We start from the raw sequence: 18,909 nt of genomic DNA, 5'->3' as shown, positions 1-18,909 counted from the left end.
TTAAAAGGGGCGGTCTCATCAGGAATAGGGTGAGAGAGAAGGAACGACCAGGGATCCTTAGGTATCTGTTGTTCAGATACAGAGTTAATAAGTGCAAGGACCGTGGGGCAGCACAGTGGCCTAGTGGTTAGCACTCCTGCATCACAGCAATGGGGTCATGAGTTCGATTCCCGACCATGGCCTTATCTGTGTGGAGTTTGTATGTTCTCACTGTGTTTGCGTGGGTTTCCTCCGGGTGTTCCGGTTTCCTCCCACACTCCAAAAACATACTGGTAGGTTAATTGGCTGCTATCAAAATTGACCCTAGTCTCTCCCTCTCTGTCTGTCTCCCTGTCTGTCTGTTTCTGTGTGTGAGTGTGTGTCTATATTAGGGAATCTAGACTGTAAGCTCCAATGGGGCAGGGACTGATGTGAATGAGTTCTCTGTACAGCGCTGTGGAATTAGTGGCGCTATATAAATAAATGATGATGATGATTCAATAAGGGATTATACGGGGGCAAGTCCACCATAAATGTAGCATTGTGCCTCTCTGGCCACATTCCCGCCAACCGCTCGGAGTAGCAGTGGGAATCATTCTAGACAACTTATCTTGGGTATAGTACCACCTATAGTACAGCTTGTATGCAGTTTCTTTAATAAGTGTGGATATTGAGCTCTTGGCAATCCCCTCTCTGACCTCCTCCCAACGTTGGATTATATTTTAGCATATACAATTTACATCACACTTCTCCAATAGCACAATGTGCATCTCTGCAGTCTCTGCTACCTTTATTATTTTTACTATATATAGCGTTGGGGTGTTGCTTTTTTTTTTTTGCCTGAGCAAGGAGTATTCTAACATGCTTTTTAAAATCCTTTGATAAGCTTTATTTTGCACAACACATGTAGTCAGTTTAAAAGCAAACCTACGGATGCTGCTTCACAGCACGGAAATAAAAACTGGTGAAGAAGCCGCTTATGCATCTACAAGCCAAATGAGCTCTTTCTCGTACCCCTGGGCTGTGGGCTGCAACCTTTGCCCTCTGTTGTAAGATACATAGTAAAGGGTCCAGAGATAAGTTGAACAGCAAACACAAGAATTCCAAGGTCTTCGGGACGGACACCACAAAATAAAGGTCCCCTGCCTTTGCTAATGACATTTAGCGCTACTTGTCTTCCTCTCTACATTTGATACTAAACAAAATAGAAGAATTTGGATCCATATCAGGACTCTCCATTAACTCTGAGAAATCCACTGCTATGTATCTTAGGCTAGGGACTTACTGTCCATCCGCACTTGCTGTGGGGGAAAAAAGCTTCACCTACTTATGTGTTCAAATTATTTAGAATCCCTCTTCTTTATACCAGTTGAATAGTTCCAATATTATCTCCTCTGTCGCTAAGGAGGTGGTATGGTGGCGTTGTTTCCAGCTCTCCTACTTAGGGAGGGTACTTTTGAGCAAAATGATCTCCTTCTCACAGCTCGTGTATCCCATACAATGCTTACCGCTTCTCCTCACTCAAAATGATACCAAACTCCTGCCTGTACTCTACAGAAACTTTATATGGGACCACAAACGAACAAGGATTGGTTTGGTCAGGCTCCAGCAATCAAAACCCAATGGTGGGATTAATTTTACGAATATTACTCTCTACAACTGTTCAGGCCTTTTCGGACACCTCCGAGATTGCCTACACGAGACAGAAATATACACAAACCGTTCTTTAGATAGTGGATTCCTCTCAAATATATATCATATCTTTTATCCACCTGCATGACCAGGAAATACCCTAAGACATAAAAGGCAACAGTCTTCTGTGGACCACAAGCAAGGTTTGGCACATCCTAAGACTCAAAACTCATTTGAATTCTCGTAGATCTATATTTCAATCACTCTTATTGAACCCTGATTTCAAGGTGAGCTCCTCATTCTACCCGTTCATTGCGTGGAAAGAGGATTCACCACAATAGCATGCTTGTTGGAATACCTCTGGTAAGCGCTTTCTTATGCATGCACAAGCAGTGTAGAGATTCCCTTTTGAATATTTTCAGGCACATTTTGTTACCAGCATAGTTAGAGGTTTCTCCAGTCTAGCAAAAAGTGGGATGTCCCCATGGCGCTCAAAAAGTGGAATTGTCGTGATTCTATGGATATTAAACCTTTTATTGTTTAGGTATCAAAAATCATAGACATATATAATAGGTTGAAACCTTGATACAAGTACACAGATTGATAAGTCTCTTATACAGGTGTACATATATAAAACATAATCTGGGTGCACAAATGAGTAAATTCTTTAAACACGTGTACATATAACCAACATGCGTAGAAATACATATAAAATGACATGCATACATAGATGCAAATGTATAGATGAAAGTATATGGAAACTCTGACAGTTAACTTCTTGGTTATAGGTAGCTGAGTATGCAGAGTCCAAAGTTTCAGTACAATGATCCTGTGGTAAAAGGGTCAGTCTCTGGGACATTTTTGTTGAACTTTTCAAACAGCTGTTTGAACTGCTTTGAAAGTTCCCAAAGGGATCCAGGTCCTACACAAGTAAACAAAGTGCTCCGGTGTGAGCCGTATCAAACCGGACAAATGGCAATATTGCAGAGGGAGGATAGGAGTCCAAAAGACAGAAAGAATGGAGTCTTGCGTAATAAACGGCAGACTTACCCTGGACGGGCTAAACAGCGTTGCTCCATTTTCCAGTGAAATGCCCCCTTGTGTAAACTGTGCCTAGGTCCTGTGATTAGAACAGAGTCGCGCCGGAGTCCGAATGACGCGCATGCGACGAAGATGCTGGTATCACTCCTCAGTTGTCCTCGGTTGTATAAGTCCAAGACTCGAGGTGGATGGCTAGTAATAGCTTCTTCAGGGAAGTGTGGACCTAGAAAAAGGGGCATCTCTTTAAAGGCGCCCAAGGGGAGGATCCCTGTTCTGATTGGTTGCCGTAAGATAGCCTCCCAATTGGTCCAAATTCTTGATGGATAGGCGAAGGAGTTGCTGAGGGTGAGTATAGTGTAAAGTGGCCTCCCAATTGGCCCACATTTCTGATTGCCACATTAAGGTGCATATCAGGACTCCCATAGGGACAGTGTGCATAATGAACATAAATAAACAACGTCAAGGTCAACAAGTGTTGAGGGGTGGTAAGCGACTCCTCCTGGTGGCCAGAAAAAAACATTTTGTAGGTGTGGTCACAATCAGGGGTTCCACCATTCAGCCTTTTCAAGGATAAGCTATTTTAGATACAAGTTGGAGGCCATGCTTGCAAGAATCGAGTCAGGACATTTTTATTGACATGTGGGAGAGCTACAGTAATTCCCTTCAATCTGACCTGAAATCACAGATATACCACTGCTTCTCATCAACATCTTGGTATGAACTTGAATCATTGCTGATGACCCTCCTTTCCAAATGTAGGGGAGGGTGGTTTCCCTGTGTGTGGCATTGCCAGGTTTCATTGTCTCATTGATTTAATCCTGCTAATTATAAATACTGTAACTATGGATCTCTTATTTTGTGATCTCTAACTCTGATTACTTCTCGCATGTTTATATAATTTGAAAATCCTCCTATAATATGGCTTGCTATTTTATAACCTTATAATTGTGTTTCAATCACCTTCTAACTATGTCTGTAACATACTGTTTGTCTATTCACCAATGTATTTTCTGTTGTAATTGCCTGTACTGCCCCACTTTGCTTCGGAGGCATCAACACCTTTAAAAAATAAATAATTTTTCCTAACACACTCAGCACATTTATTTTAAGTAATTTTCATTTGTTCTGTTGTAATCCAATTGGAACTTTTATTTGTTTTTGGTACATTTATATGTGAAAAATATAGCACAGCGCTGATTTAAATTGCTCATGTTAATCATAAGTGGGTATGTACAGAATGCACTCTTTTCAGTGTGGACACATACTGACTGTACTAAAGTAGAACAAGCAGTGTCCAAAAAGTTGTAATGCAAATGCGCATGAACTCATAGAATGGGTTTATAGTTTTGTCATGTCTGTATAAAAAACTCAGTGTTAGTACTCCAGATGATACAGTGAAGTCCATAAATATTGGGACATCAAGACAATTCTCATATTTTGGGCTCTATACACCACCACAATGGATATAAAATGAAACTAACAATATGTGCTTTAACTGCAGACTTTCAGCTTTAATTTGAAATCCAAATCAGATGAACGGTGTAGAAATTACAACGGTTTCTATATGTGCCTCCTACTTTTTAAGGGACCAAAAGTAATGTGACAATCGACTCAAAAGCAATTTCATGGACATGTGTGGGCTATTCCCTCGTTATTTCATCATAAATTAAGCCGGTAAAAGGTCTGGAGTTAATTCTAGGTGTGACATTTGCATTTGGAATCTGTAGCTGTCGACTCTCAATATGAGATCCAAAGAGCTGTCACTATCCATGAAGCAAGCCATCATTAGGCTGAAAAATCAAAACAAACCCATCAGAGAGATAGAAAAAACATTAGGTGTGGCCAAATCAACTGTTTGGAACATTCTTAAAAAGAAAGAATGCATCGGTAGAGCTCACCAACACCAAAAGACCCGGAAGACCACGGAAAACAACTGTAGTGGATGACAGAAGAATTTTTTCCCTGGTGAAGAAAACCCCCTTCACAACAGTTGGCCAAATCAAGAACACTCTCCAGGAGGTAGGTGTATATGTGTCAAAGTCAACAATCAAGAGAAGACTTCACAAGAGTGAATATAGAGGGTTCACCACAAGATGTAAACCATTTGTGAGCCACAAAAACAGGAAGACCAGATTAGAGTTTGCCAAACAACATCTAAAAAAGCCATTACAGTTCTGGAACAACATCCTATGGACAGATGAGACAAAGATCAACTTGTACCAGAGTGATGGGAAGAGAAGCGTATGGAGAAGGAAAGGAATTGCTCATGATCCAAAACATACCACCTCATCAGTGAAGCATGGTGGTGGTAGTGTCATGGCGTGGGCATGTATGGCTGCCAATGGAACTGGTTCTTTTGTATTTATTGATGATGTGACTGCTGACAAAAGCAGCAGGATGAATATGAGCAGATTATATTGCCCGAAACCCTTCAGAATTCAGTCAAATGCTTCAGAACTCATTGGACGGCGCTTCACAGTGCAGATGAACAATGACCCGAAGCATACTGCAAAAGCAACCAAAGAGTTTTTTAAGGCTAAAAAGTGGAATGTTATGCAATGGCCAAGTCAATCACCTGATCTGAATCCGATTGAGCATGCATTTCACTTGATGAAGACAAAACTGAAGGGAAAATGCCCCAAGAACAAGCAGGAACTGAAGACATTTGCAGTCTAGGCCTGGCAGAGCATCACCAGGAATGAAACCCAGCGTCTGGTGATGTCTAGGCGTTCCAGACTTCAGGCTGTAATTGACTGCAAAGGATTTGCAACAAAGTATTAAAAAGTGAAAGTTTGATGTAGGATTGTTTAGTTTGTCCCATTACTTTTGGTCCCTTAAAAAGTGAGAGGCACATATAGAAACCGTTGTAATTCCTACACCGTTCACCTGATTTGGATGTGAATACCCTCAAATGAAAGCTGAAAGTCTGCAGTTAAAGCACATCTTGTTTGTTTAATTTCAAATCCATTGTGGTGGTGTACAGAGCCAAAAATATGAGAATTGTGTAGATGTCCCAATATTTATGGACTTGACTGTAACCTGCTTTGCTCATACAACAAATCTGGAAGATGTAGTCACAGATTTCCAAATCATACAGAAGTACTTTTTCTGATGTGCATTAAAAAAGTCTGGTACATTTCATTATTTTTTGCACTTGTTTAACCCTTTTTGGATTGTTTTGTTTGATTAAAAAAGTTGTTTTAACAGCTTTTAGTTAAAAAAACAAACTAATAATGGTGACCTGCTTGATTTTACTGATGGTTTGTTTTTTTTCAAATGCCTAATTGACATGCAGGATTTAGAGGTAACTTTCATCATCAGTTATTTATACAGTGCCACTAATTCTGCGGCACTGTACAGATAACTCATTCACTGCTTCATTGGAGCTTAGTCTAAATTCCCTAACACACACACACACACTCACACACAGACAGAGAGGGAGACAGACAGACAGCGAAGGAGAGACTAGGGTCAATTTTGATAGCAGCCAATTAACTTACCAGTATGTTTGTATTTTTTGGAGTGTGGGAGGAAACCGGAGCATGCAGAGGAAACCCATGCAAACACGGGGAGAACATACAAACTCCACACAGCTAAGGCCATGGTCGGGAATTTAACTCATGACCCCAGTGCTGTGATGCAGAAGTGCTAACCACTAGGCCACTGTGCTGACCCTTTACCATAAATTACACATGTGGCGCTACCCCTGTAGCCCTCAGTTATTTGTGATGTGTAGCTGTCTTTTAAATGATTATGTTTTCAAGGGGCTGTCTGAAAGCCATGGGGTCACATGCACAAAGTGAAATGAAAAGTTACTCTTGATTTTGAATTGTTTTTTCACTCATTCAGGATACAAAATAAATTTCTCTGCTTTAATATACATTATTTTCTTGCCTCCAGTACCTCTAATGAAACAAGCGAGTTCGAGAGACAGCTGCATTTTAGAGTCCCTGTTTTTACTTGCTATTATAACTTTTTTTTCCCCCAGAGTAGATTAATAATTTAACAATAAAAGTACTCTTAGGCTGTGTGGTTTGTTGGTTTTTTTTCTGTTCTTGCTAATGGTTTTTATTTCTGTTTTTGTAATTTTTAGGCTCTCAACAAATGGGATTTCTTAATGCCTTAAAGGACAGTCCAGCAAGATATCCTTTTAATATGTGTCTTCTGTTTTGTTGCATACAAATTCAATACAGGATGTCTGAAGAAAAGTAGTTCAGAAGTCAATATTAGAAACCCAGCCTAATAAGACTAAAGATTGTGGGGAAATGCATTCCTTGCTCTATACTTTATTTCTAGTTATTGCTTTTAAAATTAAAAATATTTGTCCTGCTGAAATCTCATAAAATTGTGGAGGTTGGGAGCTTCCTTGGAGATTGATTATTATAAACATCCATAAAGGAAATGTGTGTATTTAAGTATGTATGCCCACATGCCCCATGTTTTACAGGCCTGACATATGTTATGCTAAGTTTCCTTGGCAATATTTGTAGTTTCTCTTGCAGGAGATTTGAAGACTTTGCATTTCACGCCTAGTTACCTAATTTTTCCTTTTATATTTTTCTTTTAAGCCAAATACGTTTTCTCTTGTGTGCATTTTATAATAAACTATTTTTTTTTTTATTTGATCATGATGTTCAGAGTAATAGTGAGTAATATTTCGGCACTGTAGAGTATCTATCCTTGACTTTGCTATCACTGTTCTGGAAGTTGTGGTGTGTTTCTTCTCTGTCTGGTCTATTGTTGGCCTGTCAGGGTTCCATACGTATTTGATCAGTTCAAATCAAACCACCAATGAAGATGTAAGTCACTGTATGCCTCAATTAAGTGGATCAAGACTGTTCAAAGAATTTTCCTACTCGCTGATATTTGGAGTCAATTTAAAAAAGTAGCATTCATTTACCCACACAGTACATATAAAAGTGCATGCCCCATTGCACATTTTCACACTTGATACGAGCATACTCTTCTTGCATGTCTCTCATTTGACCAACATTTATGGGTCATACAGCTAACAGGTTTTTTTTTTTAACTATTCAAACTTTGTATAGGAAGCACATTAACGTAAATTAATCTATATGTAAAGTGTACTTGAGTAGACCAAAATATATCAAATAAACCTTGGCAGTCTTGAATGCTGTCATTGCCCAATGCAGTGTCTGTTTTATACAGCTGAATATGTAATATATATATATCACCTATTACACCTATCGTAATATTGAGCAAAAAGTTGCCCATTTCTCAGTCTACACTTTTCTTTATGTAAGACGATGGCAACTCCATTAAAACAGATGCAATTGTATGTAAAATAGGAGCAACAAATCTGGAAGTAGCGTCTTCAGGGTTTTTGGCTCATTTTTCAGTGTTTGGCAATTACCCCTTTTTTGTTTTATACCATGAATTTGGAAACGAACATAAAATGCATGGCGTTTTATCTCCGATGCACAAAACAGACTTTGGAATTCTAGTAGAGTTGTCTGATCAGGTTTAGCAAACCAAAAACGCATGCATTTTAACAAATTATAGGGCAGCTCTGCATCATGTTAGTGACCTGGCCACATTGGTAGACCCTAGCAGCCATTGACTACAAATATCACTGTAATCCATTATTATTTTGTGGTAATCATGAACAAAAACGAAGTCCACAATGAAACATTTGTGGCATAACCTTAACAGAACTAGCATGCCTTTTATTATGGACTGTGTATTTCCTCCCCCCAATAATGCTTAGAAATAATAGATTTATTTTAACATTTTATCACTATTGCAGATTAAAGGTTCCTGGTCAAGTAAAAGAGGAAAAGAAAACTATAATCCATATAGCTATGGCAATATCATCACTAACTGCTGCACTGCCCTTTGTGGCCCATTAAACCCAAGGTAAGGCTTTTGAAACTACATGCTGTACCAGGGACTTGGCGATATTATAATGCAGATTGTAGTTATGAGTACATTTCAATTGATGCACGTACTTTCCCCAAGTGTGAAACTTGCTAGCCATTGATCTGCTGGAAAAGTGCAAAGATGTGTAGACTATTGTAACTGCTTTTTACTGCCTGCAGCTTTAGAAAACAAAATACAGTAGCAAATATGCCAGATTTTTTTTGAGTCATTTACAGTCTAATATAATATCACCATACCTTGATGGAACAGATAAAGAAGTTTTGGGTGACAGTGGTTAGATTCTAACCAGAGCCCTTTAGATTTTGTATGTTCTCCCCGTGTTTGCTTGGGTTCCATCTGGGTGTTCTGGCTTCCTCCCACACTCCAGAGACATTCTATTTACTGAGCAAGGCATATAGGTAAATATAATAAATAACGTGGTTTAATTTACATTGCTTGTTAGTGTTTAACAGATAAATACGGCCTTGGTTGGCAACATGGCTAGCTAAAGCGTGTGTCGGTGAAAGTACTTTGTGTGGAAGCAATGAGGTTGCATGGGGTTAGCATGCTATGGAGTAACTGATTGCCATGATGAAAGCAGTGTTCACTGGGGAGATGCTGGCATGGGCTGGAACTGAGTGAATAAAGGCATGGGTCTGCTCTGTCCTTATCAAACAAATACACAATTAACATTTGTCCATGACTGTATAACCTGCAGTCACTATCGGCAAGCAATTGTCTGTAAAAGAATCACTGGATGTTAATAATTTAGGCCAAATTTTTTTTTTTTTTGCTTACATAGTTTAATCCGATTGCCTGTTTTTTCTTTTGTTTTTAAGCTTAATTGACCGCAGAGGAATTGTACAAGCTGAAATGGCACAGTCAGTCGCACCATCAAATGGGTTGACTTTGTATGGTTCTACTCAATCTCAGAGCAATATGGTAAGATAGACTTTACCTTTCCCATTATATCTATCTAGTGATGGTTGCATATAATGTGTATTACAGTCATGGCCAAAAGTTTTGAGAATGACATAAATTTTGTTTTTCACAAAGTGCTGCTTCACTGTTTTTAGACCTTTTTTTGTTTTTTGTCAGATGTTGCTATGGTATACTGAAGTAAAACTACAAGCATTTCATAAGTGTCAAAGGCTTGTATTGACAATTACATTCAGTTTATGCAGAGAGTCAATATTTGTAGTGTTGACCCTTCATTTTGAAGACCCCTGCAATTTGCCCTGGCATGCTGTCAATCAAGTTCTGGGCCACAGAGTGACTGACTGGCCGCCCATTCTTGCCTAATCAATGGGTGCAGTTTGTCAGAATTTGTGGGTTTTTGTTTGTCCACTCGCCTCTTGAGGATTTACCACAAGTTCCAGGGTCCATCGACTGAAAAGCAGACTGGATCATATATGTAAAGATTAGTCCTGTATTTAAATAGCCAGTCATTGCTCAGAATTTTACTTGGGTAAACAGAAATGGAAACCATTTTTAATAGCATTTCAGTGAAACTGGCAAATTAAAATAACCTTTTATGGAGTACATTTGATAAATTTACAATACATGCCCTTAACTACTGGCATGTAAAAAATAAAGCAAACATAGCAGGGTTATACAGCATAGCATATTTGATAATGAGACATTTTAGCGCCCAAGTCAAATTTAAGTAATTTCTCTTTTTAATTCCGAAATCAGTGGTTTTCAAAGTGGGCTTGGTTTAGTATAGGGTTTTCAGTATTTCATTTAAATTGCAGGAATAAAGTGATTGGCTATATGCTAAATTTAAGATAATTTAGTTTGGATATCCTATCCCCCTACAGTCTAAATGTCACCATACACAGGCTGATTTGGCCACTTGACCCCACAGCCTTGTCTATATATGGGCAAACAACTAAAAAAGAACTGGTCTTTTCATCGGTCAGACCTGCAGGGCACGGTTATTATGGTAAGACGATGACCAAATACATTTTCAGATGCAGTCGTCCTCAGGGTGAATTTTTCAGCCTTCCCAATCAATTAGGCACTAGTTAACCATTAACCCTAAGTGGCCGTCCTAAATGCACTGTTTTTTGTATATTGACACCACCTTCAAGCTGGTTAAACACTGGCCGATTTGCTCCTTGTAGGTCCAATCTTTCAGATGTGACTATATGCATGCATAAATCTTCTACATTGGACAGGGCTCAGTAGCAGTTTAAAAAGCCATTGTCCAACTGTGGTAATTGTCATCTGACTGAATTTACTTGCTGTCCCAACATATGATGATTAGTTGCCACCTTGTAGTATTTAAAATGTATACATATATTTACTACTATAGTACATTACAAGATGTAGTTAGTATTAATTTAATGCCCTGAAAGCTTATGTTGCTCTTAAACCTTTGAATGAGTAATGAAAGCTGTACATTTTTCTGGCAATACACAAATATATTTGTACTTCAGGTTAGTTTGCAATTTCCCTTTGCCTGTGATACGAAAAATTGTGAAAATGTGCACATTTATTTTCTATAGCTTCTCTAGATATGTTATAAAGAATATGCAATTGTTAAATATAAATCTGGTATAAATCACTGTATATATCGTGACTGAAGATGATTTTGTTCTGGTTTAATATTTTATTTTATTCATGCTCATTTCTTTCGCTGAGAGGTCTACATAGTTATTTGTGTAGATTAAGATTAGTGGTTCTTAATACAGTTCCCTAGAACATCTATCTGGTCTGTAATGTCACAATTCGAAACATCTCTGCAACACAACTTTTGATTGATTTAAACATATGGTTAGAGATTCTATGCACTGATTTGAGAACCACTGTTTACATTCTATGAAGAATACTGCTAACTCTTCTGTATTTTCTCTTCATGCTGCTTTATTTTTCGTTCAACAACCTTCACTTCTATTCATATTTAAAATATTTTTATTGGAATTCCCTTTGTTTTTATACTTGTATTCCTCCATACCCTTCCGTTCTACAGTGTGATCAAGACCAGTGCATTCAGAGCACCAAATTCGTTTTGCAGGCTGCAGCCACACCGCTTCTGCAGACAGAGCCAACAATAATTACTGATGAGCCACCATTGCCTGGAAAGACAACCATAAGCGCACCGTGTGCTTCTTTGGCACTTGGGCAGCCAACACCACCATCTTCAATTCCAAATCTTAATTCAGAAACCGCTTTAACGGACATTCTACCTTTAAAAGACGACATTGGAAACCATCAATTCCTAACACCAGATGAAGCGCCATCACCACCAAGAATGTTGCCAACAAACAATCCGGTAACTCATAGTCATACCATGCATGTCCTGAACCTTGTCAGCCAAGACTCTCTGCATGAAGATTCAGTATGTGGTCTTGTAAAGCTCAGCTCTGTTTGACTACCTGTGAAACTGTTCCATCATTTACAAGGCACATCTGTCAAACCCTGTGATAAGCTTGTACTGTGTGATGATAAATCTGAGGGCAGAAACTTTGATTATTTGGTTAAATAATTTTTTGCTGGTTTTCTTTCATAAATGCTTTAGACTGCCTCATTCCAACAAATATGGATTTTCATTAGTTTGATTTTGAAAAATGGCTTCAATAACCTGTGAATCAATTGGAGTTTTGTAAACAGAGCAGGATATACAATTTATTCTGGATACAGTTTCCCGATATTCCTGTGCACACTTTGGACTTTTGGAATCTGCCTAGTAGTGAATAGTGAAACAATATTGAAACTATGGGACATTGTTCTAATTTAGGTCAATCACCAAGGCATGATTTCTGTTACATGCTAAACAGGTACAACCTAATCTCTGCTCTGAAATATTCACTTGAGAGAGTAGTCAATTGTACCCCTTTCTCGAGGATATTGCGCAAAAGTTTTATATTGGTGTATGGAAATACATGCTTTCTTGGGGATTTATTTTTTTTGTAAGTTTGCGTTTACTTAAACAATAAGCACCATAAAAGCAAGGAACACCATTTTTGTTACTTTGTATCTCCTATTTTCCTGATTTGGACAACTGATGTTGCTAAATGACAATGCATAATTTAATAACTTGTGCTTGGATATGGTATAGTTTAATGCCATTACACTTTCTTCTCAAACATGTGCCAAGACATCAAATAAAGTTAATTTTTTTCCTTATTAGTCTCTGACTATCAATAACTGGTGACTGTCTTATAGTTCATCAAATATGTACTTTTATTTCACTTGCAGTGCTTTGAAAATATTTTCAACTCTACTGTACTACATTGAGTTGAAAGTGTTCAGTTTTACAAAGTTACATCAAATTTAAAACGTAATAAAAATTTATTTTTTATTTGTACAAAGGAGACATTTTAGGTTTTTTTTCTAGTTTGTTTTTTTACAGCATAGTATTAGTAGTAAAGGTTTTGTGTTGCTATAGAACAGTGGATTTTTCTGGATGTCCCAATTTATTTTTAACAGTTGACCCCTACATGTATAGCAAGACTTGTCAATACATATATATCCCTTTGTGTCTATTTCATGACATGACGCAATAGCAAAGTATCTGGGAAAAGGACAGGCTGTTCTTTCGCCATTTCAGTTTCTATAGTGCGGTTAACTAATGTCGCTGTCATGCATAAGCAAAATTTTAAGACTATCTTTTTTTTTTTTTTTTTTTTCCCTATAGTTTACAGAATTATTAAACACTATTTTCTATGAATTGTCTGTTCCTTTTTTAATGATCACATGTTGCCATACCACATCACATTACGCAATATTCAATTATGGTTTAATCAGGGATCACAAAATATGACATTCTGAGGAACAAATTCCAAAAAAGGAACTTGCAGAATAGTCACTAAGCCTAAACTCTTGTGTGTTCTATGTAGAAAGAGCTATGAGTAGCTATCAGAAACATAGATACAAAATTTAACTTGTTAGAACTAAAAACAGGTATGAGATCTTAGCCAAGTACCAGTTACCCAGAAAATTCCCAAAAACCTGAATGGGGAAAAAAGTGAAAATTTGTAGATAATTTTGTCCTCCCCACAGATGTGACCACCAAGTCACATCTGTGGTACATAGTAAAGGTACTATGAGGAGCACTGGGGAACTAATAAGGATATTAATAAATTAGGCTGTGTAGGTATGTACCAAGGTCCTATTTTACAAGAAACCTAGTACACCAAATTAAGGATTCATAGGTAATGGGGGTTTTACCCTAAAGTCCCAAGCATTCTGGATAACTGATGACATTTAATTTCTGTATTTGCTATGTGGTTATGCTTAATTGAGAACGCGTTTGATTCTGTGCACTCTAGAACTTTGATATGTGTGTCTTCCCCTCCCTCATGACAATTGTGTTCACAAATTTCTGATTAATTTACATCCAGAAAAAAAAAAATTCTATCTATAACATTACTTTCCTAACTTTTCAGCAGATTGTTCTTTTAGTTGAGGTCAGTGTCGATTTTGCCTTTTTCTCCTTTTTTTTTTTTTTTTTTGAGGGTGGGGGAGCACAGGGTCTTGTGAGGCTATTTGATGATGACTGAAGCTAAAGTTCCCATTTTGTTCATCTTAGCCAGGTGACGTTAAAGCGAGCCACTCGGAGCCTAAATGGCTGATAACTGAACACAATGGTTTTTTTCACATAGGGATATATGTAATGTATTGGTGACTTTCACTATAATCCATTAGATTGTAAGTGCTCTCGCTACCTTTTCCATGTCTGCATTTATTTTGTCTCCTATATGTTTCTGTTTTATGTATGCCTTGAGGAGCACTGTGTACCGTTTACAAATCAATGTAAATTTTTATGTTTTGTTTTTTTAAAAAAAACATTTATAAGTTTTGTACTTGTATTCTCTTATGCTTCCACTTTCTGAGCTGCAATGTCTTTTCTTGAGCAAATTTTACTTGCACTGTACTTCCACCCATGACATGAAAAGCATTCAACAAGAGTTTGCTGTTCATGGTCCACAGATCTCAGATCAAATTAATTAAATACTTTAAACTTGTGTTTGTGGGTATTAATGAAATCCTACATGCCTCTTTGAGCACATTGCTACATAGCATTCAAACCATACTTACCTACTTTTGCGAAGTCCTTTCCGGGAGATGGGCGTGACTGGAGGACGGGAGGGGGCAGGAAGAATTGCGTCATTTTAGTCCCGCCCCCGCGACAAAATCACATTTTAGTTGCGGCGAGGGGACGGGGCAAAATGACGCAATTCTCCACGCCCCGCCCCCTCCCGCCTTCCAGTCATGCCCATCTCCTGGAAAGGACTTGGCATTCAAACCATACTTACCTACTTTTGCAAAGTCCTTTCCGGGAGATGGGCTTGACTGGAGGGCGTGGCGAATTGCGTCATTGTGACCCATGCGCGACGCCGAACCGCAACGAAAATGGGATTTTGACGCGGGGGGCGGGGCTAAAATGACGCAATTCGCCGCTAATCTCGTCATTTTGGGAAAACACTAGCAGAATGCGGGCGATTTGCCAGCTCTCCTGGGAGTCCGTGAGACCGACCCGAATTTCGGGAGTCTCCCGGACATTCTGGGAGAGTTGGCAAGTATGATTCAAACATTATTTTCTTTAGTCTTTGTGCTGGTGTTTGATTTTATCTAATAATGGTGCAAACCTTTTGATATGTGTAGGATTGTCCCTTAGTATAAATGCAAGTACATAAATGTAGATATATTTACATATTAAATGCTGCTTATTTACATGGGTGTCCATAACTACTGGTAGAAATTTCAAGCTGTATATTATTCACAAGGTAAGTTAAAATCCCTTAAAATGATGTCTTTAAAACTAAAGGAAAAATGTAAGTGGAATATTATAGCAAATACAGTTTAGAGGGTACAGGTGTCCATATCTCTCCTCTGCAGATGCCATAGACTTCACTTCAGCCATCAATGATAACATAAATTTTCATTTTGTCATGAAGATGCTCTGAAACTTTATCCTGCTCGAATTTTTTCTTGACCGTAATATAAATGCAATCTTATGCACATTGAAAATCAAACTACAGCAACCTGACAGAAGCCTTACTTTGCAACAGGCTTGAATCATATGGTGATGTGTTTAGTATTTGTTAATGCATTGTTTTTATTTCCAGTCTACTAATTATACATTGGGGTTTTTGTGGTGTTTTTTTTTATTTATGAAATGTATTTGTATAAATCAAATGTTTATTTGTGTATATATTTTATCAGTATTCAAATATAAAAGAAAAAACAGTGCAGCACGGTCCTTTCATAACATGTGAAGGTCTGGAAGTGTTTAATTCCCATATCTGCATTATTTAACTCGTACATGAAATATTCCAGTAAGGACCTGTAAGGGGGGAAAGAAATGGGACAAATTTTTAAATAATTCTTGTGAGATGCAGTCTGTAACTGGTTTCTAGTTTGCATATAAAAAGCCAGAGTTTTTACTGTACATCGGGTAGTAAAGATCTTGATTCCTAAGGAATGGGTTCAAGACAGAGAAACCTCAATCTAACCTTAGAAAATTGGAGCACATATCCTTTTAGGATTGAAGCGTTAAAAGATGTATGCAGCAATAGCCAGTCTGTCGGCTAATACCATAATACCTTCGGAAGAAGGCAGTCCTTCGAGGGGGATCAAATGGATCGGAAGATGAAATGTTTTTAATATAAGAAACTTTGTATTTCTACTTTTAAATCAAGTGTGGTCATGGCTATAGTGCTCAGACTGCAGCTAGGCTCTTCACACACATGTTCAAGAGATAATTGATAGACAGTATTTTCTCAAGACCATTGAGCTTATGCAGAGAGAAATAGAATTTCTTTGTAGGACATTGTTGGATACCATTGTCTTTTCAGCCAGTGCTATGGATTCTGTAGCATTAGCTAAAAGAGCACCCTGGTTGATTCCATAGGCAGTTTAACTAGGTTACACTTTGAATGTTTATTGCCATTTGGTGACCAGCTAGACGCTATGATGCAGAAGCTGGGGGTAAATATAATAGTATGCCGCAAGTTTTAAAATTTTCCATTTCTGTTAATTTTGACCAACATTGATCTTGTCTTTTCATCTGGCCAACAAAGATGAAAGGAGCTACAAACCTGATGGACAATACACTAGGCCAGTGTTTGCTAACCTGTGACACTCCAGGTGTTGTGAAAGTACAAGTCCCAGTATAACCTTCCAGCAATAAGCGGCTATATATAGGCAAAGAATGTTGGGACTTGTAGTTTCACAACAACTGGAGTGTCACAGGTTAGCCAACACTGCACTAGACAGTGTTGCCAATACACCCAGACGGCCCCATTTGAGCATTCAAACTTTAAGGCCAGGTCAAAATACCCCGCAATCACTATGGCTTGTTTCAGCCCTCATTAAATCCTGTGGGTGGCAGAATTGAAGATTATATAGAAAGCTATACAGATTTTGTTCAGGATCATTGGGTTGTTGATATATTTCTGAGAGAAATTTACACACATTGGACTTTGAGTAATCTAGAACATGGAACAGCTGATTCCAACAGGACCCCAGAAAGGATATTCCCTATCTAAACAGATCATCTTGAGGTAGATCAGAGTCTATATTGTACAGGCATATAAGAGGAACGAACGTGAGGTGCTGTAAATTCTTGAGACTTGCTCATCGAGCACAGTAGCAATGTCATGGACATTTAGGGCTCCACAGTGGACTGCTAGACACACTAAAGTTAATGAGCAAGATGCATATTCAGATCAGTGTATACATGTGTGTATATAGAGAGATATATACATACATTTTTATATTTTTTTTTATTATTGATTTAACATATTGTAAAGTGTTTACAACACATTCAGGTTTTGGTTGATGCTGTTTATGGATAACCATAAGTAAATAATCTCTTGTCCACTCTAATTCTTTTCAAATAAGCTTTAGATGGATTTTTTTAAAATTTATTGTGCGGGTAATAAAGAAACAACATAACTATCTCAACCATTGCCTGTATACACCAAATCAAATCCATCACATAGTATGAGCAGGTAGCTTAAAATTGTTATTTAAATAAAATGTTTTAATGTATTTTGAAAAACAAAACATTGCGCTTTTTCCACATTAACTTTTGATCATGGTCCTCCATTAACTATTAATACAATCAGAGATGTATTTGTCTGATAAGTGCCACATATATGCGTAACGAAAAGACATACTTTGTGTGTGTCATATATCCACTTGCTCAGTTGAAAGTAGAATAAAGATGCATTGTTTAGCCTAATAAAGGAGAAAGCTTGATCAGTTATTTCTCAAAATATGCAGTTATTTTATTGGTGTTTTATTTTCAAAATCTTAAGTAACCCTGTTCTGTGAAATGGTACATTTTTCAGGGCCAGATCCAGGAGACACCTGTGCTGGTGGAACATAATTAAACAATGACTGATGCTGTGGAATAAACATGTGGCTTTCCAACAAGTGACCAAACTAATTGTGATGACCAATTCTACTCAGTTGGTAGCGGACATGCTGGAAAATGTCTACAGCTCCTGTTGTATTATAAGATGCCAATGCACTCCTCCATCTCTTGTATATAGAATAATGTATCTCAAGATCAGGTTTATTTCTGATTTATTCATTTGTAATTATGATTTCGAAGCTTCAGAAGAATAAAATGACTTTTTGTGGCAACTGTCTTGTACTGTAATTGTAACTGAGAAACATGCAAATAGTGCACAGCACAAACATGATGCCAAAGCTAGCGTAACACCAGTCAGGGGTATTTTCTTTTCTCACGTAGACATGGAGTATGTAGACTTTAAAACATCCAGGGCCTGTTTTTGCTTTTATAAACGTTTCCGATCATGTTAAATTGGGAAGCAATAGGCTGTTGTAACAATCCCGTTCTAAAATACAAATTTGATTTCTTACTAAATGGCAGATTTAATACCCACAAATGTTCCTTCTCTAATTGCATGGTAAACAACCATATGCAGTTCAGTCATAAATGGTTTCAACAATATTGGTATTAAATGGGTACAGTGTTGTATTTTAATCTGTCTGGTAGTGAATTGTAGTGTGTTTTTGTTTTTTAAATTATACGTGAATAGGTAAAACATAAGTTAACCATAGGGTACATTTTTCTATCCAGAACAGTCTACCATTGCAAGTCAGTGATGGTACAGAGATTCACACACCATATGGCAGCTTCCAATGAGACACTTTTAAATGAAGTACGGAATTGTACTTTTGTTAAAACCTTGTGCCATAAGCATGTGATTACACATGTTGGGAAAAGTAGTGTACAGTTATACGGTGGGAACAGGAACAATGGCAGGGGCTGGGTGTAGGAAAGCTATTCTCTGCTTCTGTATATCTTTTACAAGGACTGTGCACACAGGCATATATCTAATTTTTGTTTTTTTTATCACACTTATTCTCCATATTTTGAGAGGTGTACTTTGG

The 18,909-nt window shown here is 37.8% G+C and overlaps 1 protein-coding gene across 8 annotated transcripts in view; it reads left to right on the top strand.

Annotated features, from left to right (window-relative positions):
- Positions 1-18,135, top strand: part of ZDHHC14 (zDHHC palmitoyltransferase 14) — a 113,127-nt gene extending 94,992 nt beyond the window's left edge. For 6 of the 8 annotated variants that reach the window (XM_075203377.1, XM_075203374.1, XM_075203372.1 and 3 more), the window contains 5 exons: positions 6,746-6,794; positions 7,349-7,451; positions 8,420-8,529; positions 9,372-9,474; positions 11,507-12,663. In XM_075203377.1, the coding sequence (XP_075059478.1) occupies positions 6,746-6,794; positions 7,349-7,451; positions 8,420-8,529; positions 9,372-9,474; positions 11,507-11,908 (767 nt within the window). In that variant the 3' untranslated portion in view covers positions 11,909-12,663. Of the gene's footprint in view, positions 1-6,745; positions 6,795-7,348; positions 7,452-8,419; positions 8,530-9,371; positions 9,475-11,506; positions 12,664-17,837 lie in introns of those variants that run through there. The other 2 variants (XM_075203379.1, XM_075203376.1) reach the window with 2 other exon arrangements.
- The last annotated feature ends 774 nt before the right edge of the window (positions 18,136-18,909 follow it).

Source organism: Mixophyes fleayi, chromosome 3, assembly GCF_038048845.1.
Source record: "Mixophyes fleayi isolate aMixFle1 chromosome 3, aMixFle1.hap1, whole genome shotgun sequence".
NCBI classification, from domain to species: Eukaryota; Metazoa; Chordata; class Amphibia; order Anura; family Limnodynastidae; genus Mixophyes; species Mixophyes fleayi.
This window is presented reverse-complemented; position numbering and strand designations above follow the sequence as displayed.